Source organism: Papaver somniferum, chromosome 10, assembly GCF_003573695.1.
Source record: "Papaver somniferum cultivar HN1 chromosome 10, ASM357369v1, whole genome shotgun sequence".
NCBI classification, from domain to species: Eukaryota; Viridiplantae; Streptophyta; class Magnoliopsida; order Ranunculales; family Papaveraceae; genus Papaver; species Papaver somniferum.
This window is the reverse complement of record NC_039367.1, coordinates 117,070,947-117,084,134: the sequence shown is the minus strand read 5'-3', so window position 1 is coordinate 117,084,134 and position 13,188 is coordinate 117,070,947. Positions and strand designations below refer to the sequence as shown.

General features: G+C 38.5%; 1 protein-coding gene across 1 annotated transcript; it reads right to left on the bottom strand.

The window, feature by feature from the left end:
• Positions 1-299: 299 nt before the first annotated feature.
• LOC113318573 (tubby-like F-box protein 3) lies at positions 300-3,420 on the bottom strand. Its single transcript, XM_026566754.1, has 6 exons — positions 2,585-3,420; positions 1,948-2,035; positions 1,642-1,771; positions 1,384-1,563; positions 747-1,225; positions 300-589 (listed from the first exon to the last, which is right to left on the bottom strand). Exons 1-5 carry the CDS (start codon positions 2,933-2,935, stop codon positions 757-759), a joined length of 1,218 nt encoding a protein of 405 aa, XP_026422539.1. The 5' UTR covers positions 2,936-3,420; the 3' UTR covers positions 300-589; positions 747-756.
• Between the last annotated feature and the right edge of the window lie 9,768 nt (positions 3,421-13,188).

The window sequence follows — 13,188 nt, the reverse complement described above, 5'->3', positions numbered from 1 at the left end:
GTGGATGGAGCCTCAGCCATCAGCAGTCTAGTTTACTAAGAGAAGTCACACCCACTGTTCGTAAGTACTGACTCGCCAATGAATCGACTATTGTTTGTAGTTTTGTACTGCTATTGGCTCTAACACTACGCCACCAAAAATGTCCATAAATTAGTTTTCATATATTTCTCATAGTCGTATATGGCCATGGTTCGGTTTTGTATGCGATAACAAACTGAAAGGGTATAGCAGGATATTATTGCTTGTTTGATCCTTACCGTTTCGCAGCAGAATTTTTCTTTTTTTTTTTGTTCCTGATAGAGCAAAAGGATATTTTGATTGGAGGCACATAACCAATAATGTTGTTTGTGGTCACGCAAGATGATAATAATTGGGTGAAATCAGAAGGCAGCCGAACACTTTGGGGGTGGCCATAAAAAAATTGTTAACATATTTGTCTCTGTTCACCTTAATACATCACTAACCTGAGCAGGATGGTGCATTGAAGTAATTTCTTCACTACATTTATCAAAAACAATGTTGAGCTTCTGAACCCCCATGATGCAGAAATTTATCACTTGCCCTTGATGTAGTCTAGTCCAAATATTTCCTACCAAAAGATGCAAAAGAGAAAATTGTAAACAACAAAAAAACACTACAAATGCAAGACAACAAACAATTCATTGTTTTCAATTATTATAACTTGTAAGTATTAGTTATGGGAGTAGAAAATCCAAATTTCGGATAAATGGAACGCGACGGGATACCTGCTTTTTGTTATTCACAAGCAATTTTGGTGTCGAAGCTGCTGAGGCAGATAGCAAAAGCCTGGAACGCTGAGATTGGATGTTGAAAATCCATAGTAAACAAATCCTTTCCTACTTTCCCGAACTGTAGGAGGACCTTCTCATGTTCTGGACCAGCAGGTTCACCTTCAGGCGAAGCTACAAGCTGAAAATTCTTAACTGAAGCAACTGTAACTCGTCCACGGAAGTTAAGACACCAACACTGGAGCTGCTCATGCCACCTTGGAGCCTTGTTTCTTAGTACTAGAGTTCCTTCCTTGCGTGTGGATAAAGATCTAAAACGGAAACTCTCTGTGCGGGTTGATTTTGAACGGAAGAATGGGAGTGAAGGAAATGAATCTTGACTGCTACTAGGTAATTCAGTCTGTTCTGGAGCTACTCCTGCTCCATCTGCATAACCAGGGATTGCATCCAAGACACATTGCATTCTCCTCGGACCCCTGCTTTCTCAAGAAAATATCAACTGCAGATTTAGTTGATGAAGGTGCACACAGCAGCATCGTAGTGATCATCCAAAAACAAAAAGAAATATGCAGAAATGGCAAACGGATCTTTGCGTTGGAAAGCTTTATAAGTAGTTCAGATGATTATCGCTTACCGAGAACCCAAAACATTCAACTCATATTGAATGTGTGCTACTGGGTAGTTGCCAGCAGGCACCTTAGGAGAGACTTGTTTCAAACCCACTAGCCTTGTGGAACGACTTCTGGAGATTGCGGCTCCACCATGAGGTGGCTGGGAATCATAGACGGTAAACTTGGTACCTAGAAAGTTTGACCTATCAAGAGAAAAGAGTCAAAATTCAGTCCAGCACAAACAGCATCAACTATTGACATCGTATGATGGTTGATCTTACCTCAATTTCCCAATGCATGTTCCACTTCCCTTTGACATGTCATCTGCGTTTATAGAGATGACATAGTCTGTGCATGTGGGCCTTCGAAACTTGCGAGCAGCAAGAAGGAACTTCCCGTTGTCACTTAATGCTGTCAGCAAAACAATCCAAATAAAAAATAATTAAACTTTTTTAGAGCAGAAGAAGCATACAATTCGTTGAACATGAAACATTTATGCATGCAGAAAAGAAAAACAGTTCTTCATTCAAATATTTGCTGATTAAAATACAGTCAACCATAAAATTCAGAGGAGTAGACTAACTTGCCTTGAGTTAAACTGAGGTAAAGATGATATGCCTGTGTGTTGCGGTTCCGTGTTATGAAACACTGGATCAGGGTATCCTTTGGGCCTGGCTGCAAGGTGCAATTACAAGTTTATAAGAAAACATGCGAAAAACATCAAAAAGAGTAGGCAAATGTAAATTCTAAAATCCCCATCATTATCATCAACATTTTTCGGTTACATGGCATCAAAAATACAGAACGTTAAAATGATTTTCAAATCTGTACATGACAATTTGGATGGAAACTAGTAATGCTAAGCTCCAGAGAACCATAAAGACCATCGCAACAATCAGCTTATTGCTTCAAATAAGAAGCCATAAGACATGTCAGTGTTCATCTATTTAGTTACAGATAATGAATCAACCATTTGGCCCATGGTGGGAGCAGTCCCCAGAACAAACATTACCAATGTTAACAATTCTGACATAGCTTATGGCTACTCTTCCTACGCATTCTATACAGAGTAATCCCATTAATTATTAGCACTACGATATCAAGCACAAGAAATGATAATGAAAACAGCAAAACCATCAAACAATAACAAATTGAAACCCTGATACAAACATATGTATATAAGCAGCTCATAACACATCTCAAACAAAATAGAATAACAACTACCTGTTTCAACGAAATGGGGAATGTTAATTTGCCAGACATTTCAGGTGTATTAACAATCTCTTTAGTAACTTCTCTCCAACTTCTACAAACTCCAGCACAAGCAACAACATTTTTTCGTGATGGCCACATACTATCAGCTTCTTCAATCCTCATTAACACATCTCTTAAGAGCTCTGGGGGCATATTAGCCCAACAACTTTGTTTCAAAGCATCAAGTCCTCTTAATAATTCCAAATCTTCTTGTACTACTCTATGTGATCTTGATCTAAACCCATAACCTAAATCAAACCCTTTTCTTGATATACTACCAAATTCCCCTTTCATTTCCTGAAGTATGCTTTTGAAAGACATAATTTATCCCCTCACTATACCTCAAATAAGATCAAAGTCTAGTTACAGTTACATTCCTTACCAAATTATATACACAAATTCCAAACACTTTTAACCAAAAAATGTTAAGAAGTTCCTTAATTTTTAGCTTAAATACAAAAGGTACCAACCTTTATATAGTAATTTTACAAATTCTTAAAAACCCCACTCGAATCACTTCCAAAAACCCACAAACAGAAACCCAGACTTAAATCTTCACAATAATGATATAGTTGTGACCTTTTCTTGAGAGCACTGAAACTAAATCTAACTTGAACATTTCTTCATCGAAATAATGAGAAATTAACAGTGATTAGTACACATTTACAGTGACAAGAAAGTAGATCAATGGTTTTCTCCGTTGAAATTTAAAGAATTTGTGATCTTAATAATTTAGGGGAGAGAAATTAGGGTTTGTACTTTTTAGGAGCTTCTAAATGTGTCTGGTTCTAGTTTGGAAGACCCAACTTTAGATATTTACAAAGAGAGTGCGTATTAATTTAATGGCATTATTATCAGTCTTCTCTATTTTGACTACATTTTTGCTACATCAGTTAACCATCTGAGTTGATGTTTGCCACTCCCTGCAACCTTTTCCCATATATACATCGCGCCACTAGTATTCTTTCCTTTTCGTTTTTTAACCTGGCATTTTTAGAACGCCCAATCGGGAGCTACTTATATTAAGAAGGTTATTATTAGGGCGTCACACTCCAATAGAAAGGTTTCATTTGGATTCTTAATGTCCAAAAAAGTGGTTATGGGATATCCTAACACATATACAAAATGTCTAGATTACCCTTTAACTAGAAGTGATTTTACGTTCAGGTTTCTTTTAATTCTAACCGTATAATTTTATTTGCATGTAATTTTACGTTCAGGTTTGGATTAGTTCCAACTGTAGAAGCTCATTTTACGTCCAGGTTTCTTTTAATTCCAACCGTAGAATCCGATTTTACGTTCAGTTTTCTTTAACTTCCAACGGTAGAAGTGATTTTACGTCCAGGTTTGGAGATTTTACGTCCAGGTTTGGATTAATTACAACCGTAGAATTTTATTTGCATGTAGTTTTACGTCCAGGTTTGAATTAGTTCCAACGGTAGAAGCTCATTTTACGTCCAGGTTCCTTTTAATTCCAACCGTAGAATCTGATTTTACGTCTAGGTTTGGATTATTTCCAACCGTAGAAGTGATTTTACGTCCAGGTTTGGATTATTTCCAACCGTAGAAGTTTATTTTACGGTCAGTTTTTCTTCACACAAAAACTTTGTCCTAGAATTCACCAAGTATATAACAAAATTCGTTAATTTAATTTTTATCTAATTATATTAAATTAAAATTAACTAAATAAGGGTTGTTTAGTCATTACAAAATTATTTGAGATAAGGGGTTTTTGATATTACTTATGGGTGACCCGTTTCTGTCCTATTAGGTGACGCCCCTCTAATGGAATGTGACGCCCCAATAATAGCCTTCTATATTAATTGGGGGATATAACTTACTATCCTCATCCAATAGTATCTGTTAAGGGGTGTTTTTTGGATGCGAGAATACTAAAATACCCTTTAGGTTAATGCCCTTCCATCTAAATTAAAATTTAAAACTAAAAATCAAAATCAAACCCTATCAAGTTCTTAAAGATAGGTTAAATTCTTAAAGATGAATTTAACCCTATCAAACCCTAAAAATCAAAATCAAACCCTATCAAGTTCTTAAAGATGAAGAAGAAGAAATGGCTTCATCGAGAAGGTACGTGATACCCAGTCTTATTTAAAGTGTTGTTGTTGTTTTAAAACTTAGTTTGGGTTAAAATCAGAAACTGAAATCCACTCCCGGCATTGTGTTCATGATGAATACCATGCCGATATTTTGTGCCGGCATAGCTATTAGGATGAATACCATGCCGATACCGAGTGTCGGCATGGTATTTCAGGATGAATACCATGCCGATACTTGCTATTTCAGACAGATATTTTGTATGTTTTTGTCCTCAAACCGGAACGGTTCACTTGGGAATCGACCATGCTGGCACTACTACCGGCATGCTCGATAATGAACTTTCTGCCCCGGTAGTGTACTTACAATTTCAAAATTGGGGAATATTGTGTCTCGGCATGGTGAAAGTATGAATACCATGTCGATTTGGTCCCTGCCGACATGGTATTCATACTTTTACCACGCCGATACTGAGTTTTTCAGCGTAACAATGACGAATTCATTGAAAAAAATAAATTTTAAATATATTAATTCTTATACATGAGTAATTGGAGCACTTGCATGTTCAGCTTGTTTACTTTCCTGAGTTGGTTTTTCACCTAAACTTTCATGATCATAAATATCTTGATTTAATGTTGTTGCATCAACAAATTCAATGATAATGATTTATTCTAAAGATTATCAAACTAATCTATTAACTTAACTAATTATATTTAACCACTAAACATGATTAGTGAGGGTTATATTATGAATTATATAAATTGCTCGGATAGGGGTGACCTTGATTTACTATTTAAATCCCATTTTTTGTGTTTTTCCTATATCCCCAAATTAGTTTTAGTATCCCCCAATTGTGCGTTCCATTTTCCGGGGCTATCCCGGGCAATTTTTTTATTCCCATCCCGTAGATGTAGTTATGGAATGTCCTAGTGGTTAGAAAAATACTTAAATTCCCTTTTACAATCGGTAATTTAGTATTGTTTTTAGCAAACGATTATGACTGTTACCTTTGCTTTGTTTTGAAAAAAATAAATTTGGGGCTCCTACCACAGTCGGTAGACAATCAACGATTGTTTAAGTAGAGAAATTCGAAGTTTCATTTGTTCTGAAAGAATTGAATTGGGGGCTACTATCACAATCGGTATATAATGAACATAACTTATCTACCGATTGTACAATGGGTAGATAAATAAACATCACTTATCTACCGATTATGAAAATAGAGAAATTCAAAGTTCCATTAGTTTTGAGAAAACTATATTTGGGGTGAATATCACAATCGGTAGATAATGAACATAACTTATCTACTAATTGTACAATCGGTAGATAATAAACATCACTTATCTACCGATTATGGAAATAGAGAAATTCAAAATTCCATTAGTTTTGAGAATACCAGATTTTGGGCTACTATCACAATCGGTAGATAATGAACATACCATATCTATCGATTGTACAATTGGTAGATAATAAACATCACTTATCTATTGATTATGAAAATGGAGAAATTCAAAATTTCATTAGTTTTGAGAAATCTAGATTTTTGACGACTATCACAATCGGTAGATAATGAACATCACTTATCCACCGATTGTGATTCTCTATTAGAACAGAAGAGTATAAACAGTAGATAAAGTATTATATTATCTACCGATTTTGGGACGTTAATGGCGTCGAACACAGTCAACCGTCTCTCTAATCGTTATCGAACCTTCAACATGATATTCTTCATAATGTTTCTCACCTTATTCTTCATACTCATCCATGTTTGTTATTGATTTAAGAAAAAATGGTTTTCTCCCACTTTTTTTTCCTTATTCTTCTACTCTAAAACTCAAAAACTCAAAAAATATTACTAACACTAACCATAAATTCTATTTCTCCCGATTATAGTGTTAACTAACGATTTTGAAGGGAAAATTAGCCTTTATGAAAACTGAAAGATAAGGGGTGGTTTCATTTTAGGTTTCGGTGACCCGTTTTTGTCTTAATAATCGCCCTTAATTCATTCGGGCCCCCCCTAAAAATGCCAGATTTTTTAATATTATAAACTCAAAATTTTATTAACACTGAGAAATTTATCCCCGCAGATGTCATTGTGGTACAATTGTAAAGTCAGAATGAAAACTAAGTTAGTTCGAAACTCGTCAGCATCGGTGTGGGAGATTTTCCTTTTTTTCGGTAGCTACCTGGGTTTGTGGGTAGTAGATATTTTTGAGGTTTTAAACTTTACTATAACCTTTAGGCTTTAATCCAATTTTTTTCTAAAAAACAAGTCATCCCACGCCTTCACAATACCTTCAATAATTTTAATGTCTAGCCATGAAATAACCCTGTTTACACCTATTCCATTTAGCTAATTTATCTGCTTTGTTGTTGGTATCCCTGTGCTCATAAGATATGATAAAACTATTAACATAATTCAAAGTTGTATAAAGTCAGATAGAATATATTTGAGTCTCCAATCGCAACTTGAGGGTTATTGCTGCAAAAAATAAAATATAATAATAATAATAATAATAATAACTAGCACAGCAACCTGTATGTTATTGGAGCTTACCTAGTTAGGCTTCCAACTAATTTCATGTAATAATATCCATCCAATAATATAATAATAATAATAATAATAATGGAGAGAGAAGCTTCGGCGATCGTCAATAGGTTCTTCTGGTGATTGAAAACCAGGATCAATCCATCCCTCGTTCGTGATTCAATGCTATATATCCCTTTCTCCCCTCTGATTATTGTTAAACCGCATATTGATGCACCTGTCTGCCATTGCTTTTTAGGTTTTTCTTTTGAAACTCCAGTTCCAGTTGGAAAACGCAATGCCCAGACCGCGTTTACGATCTGCTACCACTTTTGAAATCATTCATGGCAACCTTGATTCTCAGGCCTCTTCTTCTTCACAGTCGGACAAGATCCCTTGTCCCTTTGCTAACTTTGATGGATGTCAAGGGGGTACTGGTGGATTAGGGTATTCCAGGAGTGGATTGATTCGGCACCTTAAGGATCAGCATTTCCCTACTGAAGCTGTCAGGTCGCTCTGCAAGGTGGGAATTCAGAATATAGGGTTATGCTATACTGCATGGGAAAGTGTCCTGCAAGATATGCAATGCTGGCTTTGCACCAAATGCATGACCACCCATACTTGGAAGATGCCTTGCAAATCCAAATCTCATGCTGCAGATGTTATACCAGGGACGTTTAATGGAGTTGGTGTAGATTTCCTGATACATGGTGTAGAGAAACCTCTGGTTGTGCCTACGACCGTAGTTGACGCACCCAATGTCTCAGGTTGTGAGGAAGAAGTCGGGCTTACAGTTGAGTTACTCAATCAAATGTTGCAGCGCCAGATTACTACTACGGTAAGTATTCCACCGCACTGCAGGCTTCACTTCTCTCGTACATTGAAATCTGCTTTATATTTTGTTATCGCAAATCCCACAAACCTTGTGGTCTGGTTACGTCTGCTCCTTTTGCCGATTTGCACCCTTAATCTGTATGAACCTAAAAGCTCGAGTGAGGAACGATCTGGTAACAGGAGGAAATTACAGGCAGCTGCGATCAACTCCGCTCTGTTGACTTGGAAGGAACCTTCTGGGTGTTACAGCCTTGTTCAACAGTTGCTAGACCTGACTAAACATCCTCCTAAGCAGCGTGTCGCCAGCAAAAAGAAGTCCAGCAAAAATTTGGTAGCCTGGAGAAAGAAGTTGAGTTACGGTCACTATACCGCTTCTATTCGTATTCTCTCATCCAGTGGTGTTTCTCCTCCAACCCCAGACACTCTTTACAGACTCCAGCAGAAACACCCTTTAGCGCAGCCTACTGTCATTCCAACAGAAGCCATTTCTGCACCTGTTATCTCCATGGGGGCTAGTGATGTTCTTTTGGCTCTTAAGAGTTTCCCAAAAGGGACATCTTGTGGCAGAGATGGCCTCAGAGCGCAGCATTTATTGGATGCTATGAGTGGTGCTAGCGCAGCTATTGCGGATGACCTGCTTCAGTCGATTACTGGAGTTATGAATCTTGGGCTTGTAGGTAAATGTCCTTCAATTCTCGGTGAGTTTGTTGCCAGCGCGCCTTTGACGACCCTGCTCAAACCAGGAGGTGGTTTGAGACCCATTGCTGTGGGTACAATATGGCGCAGGCTCTGCTCTAAATTGGCTGCCAATTCCGTTTGTAAAAGTCTGAACCCCTACCTGGGAAATTTTCAATACGGGGTTGGTATTCCGTGTGGAGGCGAAGGGATTCTGCATTCAACCAACAGACTGCTCGAGCTTTGTGGTTCTGATACCTCCAAAACAATGCTGCTGATCGACTTCACCAACGCCTTTAATCTCGTTGATCGGTCTACCATCATAAGGGAGGTACGTGCTCGCTGTCCTAGTATTGCATATTGGGTTGAATTCTGCTACATGAAGCCTGCCAGGTTATATTATCGGGACCATATCCTCTCCTCAACACAGGGGGTGCAGCAGGGATACCCTCTTGGTCCCCTATTATTCGCACTAGCTTTGCATTCGCTCATTGAGAAGATTGCGTCCAATTGCACTCTTGATTTTAACGCCTGGTACCTGGATGATGGCACCATAGCTGGCGATACGTTGGAGGTTTACAAGGCCTTCAAGATTCTGCAGGATGTTGGTCCAAGCTACGGGTTGCATTTAAACATTGCCAAGACAGAATTGTTCTGGACCTCTTTTGATCCGAGGAGGGAGTCTGCTTTCCCGGTTAATATTGGCAAGGCTACAGATGGAGTGAAGCTGCTTGGTGGCCCTGTTAGTTTAGATCCAAGCTTTTGCTGCCGCACTGTGGCTCATAGAGTTGACAAAACTATTCAACTTATGGACAAGATTCAAGTGTTGTGTGACCCTGAATGCGAACTCATACTCCTTCGTAGTTGCACTGGGTTATCGAGATTGTTTTTTTCTCTTCGCACTACCTGTCTGATGGCCTTGCTGCCTGCTGCAGAGCGTTTTGACAGTTACCTCATGCAGTATCTTCAGCGTCTCGTTGTGGGGGATAACGCTGGTTTTGGTAAGGTCCAACAGCGTGTGGCCACACTGCCGATCAAATAAGGGGGGATTGGGGTGCTCACAATGTCCGATACCATGCATTATTGCTTCCTATCTTCTCAACTACAGACGCGGCATCTACAACTCTCTATTCTGAAGACCCATGCAGCATCAGACCTTTGCCCTGGTTTTCACAATGCTTTGCTGCGTTTCGAGCAAGCCTGTAGGATTTCATCCCCGAACTTCAACATCAACGATACCACCCCCCAATACATGAAGTCTCTGGTGGCTATCTATTTTGGCGCAGTTCGAGACCAGGTTCCTTCCAGCTTTGCTCCATCTCCTCGTGAGGTTGCTGTTTGGCAGTGCAATAGGCGAGACCATGCCATGGACTTCCTTAAAGCTATACCTATACCCGGCCTTGATCAGGCTGTTGGGCCTAGACAGTTTAGCTCGGTATTGCAGTATCGTCTAGGCATACCCCTTTTTGATGAAGGCAGCAAATGCTCTTATTGTGGCAAGCCCATGGATATCTTCGGCGATCATGCCATCCACTGTGCTAGTGAAGTTGGGCTTAAATTCAGACATGATCTGGTGAAAGACATCTTGGCTGATATGTGCTTTAGAGCTGGTGTGGTAGTTAGGAAAGAGGTTTCCGTGGGTGTCATCAATGGAAAGGATCTTCGACCTGCAGATATTATGGCTTATAATTGGGAAGATGGTAGAGGTGTGTGTCTTGATGTCACCGGTGTTTCCCCTTTCACTAGTGCTAGAACCCGCGGCTCCGCTCCGGGTCATGCCATTTCAGCGGCTGTCACTCGCAAGAATAATAAATATTTGGACGTTTGCTCTTCACTCGGGTATGGCTTTGGGGTGCTGGCCTTTTCCACCTTTGATGAGCTTGGTACGGATTTTGTTGTTTTTCTGAAGCGAATTAGGAATTGTATGGCACGACATGATGCCAATTTCAAAATGTGCAATTCTCTTTTTCATCGGTTAGGGATCGTTATTCAAAAAGGTGTTGGCGCCCAGCTTGTTGCTAGGTTGCCCACCATTCCTTGTAATGTTGATTTTGACATGATCCCCTGTAATACTGATTTTGATTCATAATAAAAGCCTTCGTGGCCCCTTTTATAATAATAATAATAATAATAGGTAATTATGTCTTCACTAAGGCTTTGGATACAATGACTGCTCATGGTTATCGTTTTGGCGTCCTTGCTTTCTCCACTTTAGGCGAACTTAGTGAAGATATGGTGATTCTCTTGAAGAGGTTGAGTAATTGTATAGCTACTTACGACCTCAATTAAAAAATAGGTAATTCTCTTTTTTATAGATTAGTTATTTCAATTCAAAAAGGTGTAGGGGCTCAACTTGTTGCTAGGTTGCCCTCTATCGACATTGTACCTTGTATTTGATTCTTTGTTAATAAAAGCCTTTTCGGCGCCTTTCTAAAAAAAATAAATAATAATAACAATAATAAAAAAATAAAAACGGGCACCTAGCTCAGCTGGTCATCCCCGTTTCCCAAAGTTTCATGCGCTCCAGGAGGTCCCAGGTTCGAGCCCCCAATGGCGTAATATTGCAGAAATTAACATGGAAGGTAGAGTTAGTTTACCCCCCTTGTGACATAGTCTCAGCCCCCCCATCCGCTTCGGCTCCTTTGGCTAGGTTACCCATGAGGCTCGCTGGTAGGCTATCACAACAACCTGTTCAATTAATGTAGTAGTACGTTGTTGGAGCTTAGCTTGTTAGGCTTCCAACTAGTTAATGTAATAATAATAGTCTATAACTTTTTAAAAAAATAAAAAAAAATAATAATAACTTTTGGGGCGCAACTTGTTGCACGACTCCCAGCCAAGTCTTTGTAAATATAACTTTTGGTTTTATTAATAAATGCCTCAGTGGCCCCCTTTCATAATAATAATAATAAGGTGTTGGTGTTGGTACCCAGCTTGTTGCTAGGCTTCCTACTACCGACTTGTAAAACATCTCTCTTCTTTTGTTTCATAATAATAATAATAATAATAATAATAAGCCATTGGGTTGTGTTTTCATAATAATTGTTAGAGCATTTCTCGGTCGAAATCGCATGCGTTGCTATCTCAAGCATGTTTCTTAATGTTAGTGATCAAAACTATAAGTCTTGATTTCTAGTCTACTATAGCTAAGGTTTCGGAATATGATAGAAAGTGTAATTGAGCTCAAGAACTCCATGGCAATCATCATACAAGACGAAGGACTACTCAAGGAACCGGTGGATCTTCATCGACTAAAAGGTATGTGGAGACTTGAACTTATCTATCACTCAAAAGTCTATTTATCTCCTATCTTGAGACAAAATTCGTTTTGCTATATAGACTTAGATTATACACATTTGCTATTTCGAGCAGAGTTTATCTCGCCTATCTATTTCTCAAAATATGTGTTGGTAAGCTTTCGCTTTAACCAAGTTCATCTTTATCTAGTGACGAAAGTCATGACAAGTTTCAATCACTTTGGAAATTGCTTACTTTGACGAAAAATAGTTTGTGAATAACAACTATAGAATATCAACGTCCTCTAAGAATGTTCCAATAATTGAAATGAGAGTTTAGATTATATAACCATTGGAGGATATAAGCATTGTTGTGGAAACACATATATGTATAAGTCCTTATTCCTTGGACCGAAGTTTGCGAACATTGTTGATCAAAAGAACCGGCATGGTGGCGTGAGCCAAGTCCGCGAACTAGCGGAAGTTCTTGTCCCGAGATTTCTGCTGGAGTTTGTGAACTCCGTCCGGGAACTTAAGTCCACGAACCCAGTCCGCGAAATTGAGTAGGTTATATCTAAAAACGATGTTTGTGAACTTATTCTTATATAAACTAAGGAATGCAAATGCAAACCGTCGCTATATATTCATGAACCGATTCAAGTGAATCAAATCGTTTTTGCTTCGGTTGTGTCTTGTATAGTTACATAAGATTTCCTTGCAATTGAACAACTCTCTAACTAGTTCATTTGAGTCACTTGAACTAGTTATGGTGAAGAAAAATATGGTTGATATGAAAGTGATCATATGGCTAACCATTTGGTTGACTATTGTTGAACCAACAAATGTACAAGTTTGGGTACGGTTACACAAGCCTAGAAACGTGCAATTCATTTGTGTGTAACAAGCTAGTTTTCGATCTAACGGTTGAAAGATATTAGCTTGAATCTAAATCAGGTTTTTATCTAACGGTGAATATTGAATGCTTTGTTACCAAGCTAACATTGATTGCAAACCCTAATTTGAAAGACTATATAAGGGACAACTCTAGCAACTAGGAAACCTAATCCCCACACGTTCTGTGTGATACTAGTTGTGCTAAGATAAAGTCGATTCTCCTTTAACCTTTGGTTTATCCTTCTAAACCAGGTTAACGAATTAAAGACTTCATTGGGATTGTGAAGCCAGACCGATACTACTTTCTCGTAGTTGTGTGATATGATCTTGTTGTTTCTATCGTCCGAGTA

What these genes read in the sequence shown, in the direction of transcription:
- LOC113318573 (XM_026566754.1), bottom strand. Translation starts at nt 2,935, where the DNA reads ATGTCTTTCAAAAGCATACTTCAGGAAATGAAAGGGGAATTTGGTAGT. An exon ending in TCCCCATTTCGTTGAAACAG is followed by an intron (nt 2,036 to 2,584) that starts GTAGTTGTTATT and finishes TGCACCTTGCAG; the next exon opens with CCAGGCCCAAAGGATACCCT. An exon ending in TTGAATGTTTTGGGTTCTCG is followed by an intron (nt 1,226 to 1,383) that starts GTAAGCGATAAT and finishes TTGAGAAAGCAG; the next exon opens with GGGTCCGAGGAGAATGCAAT.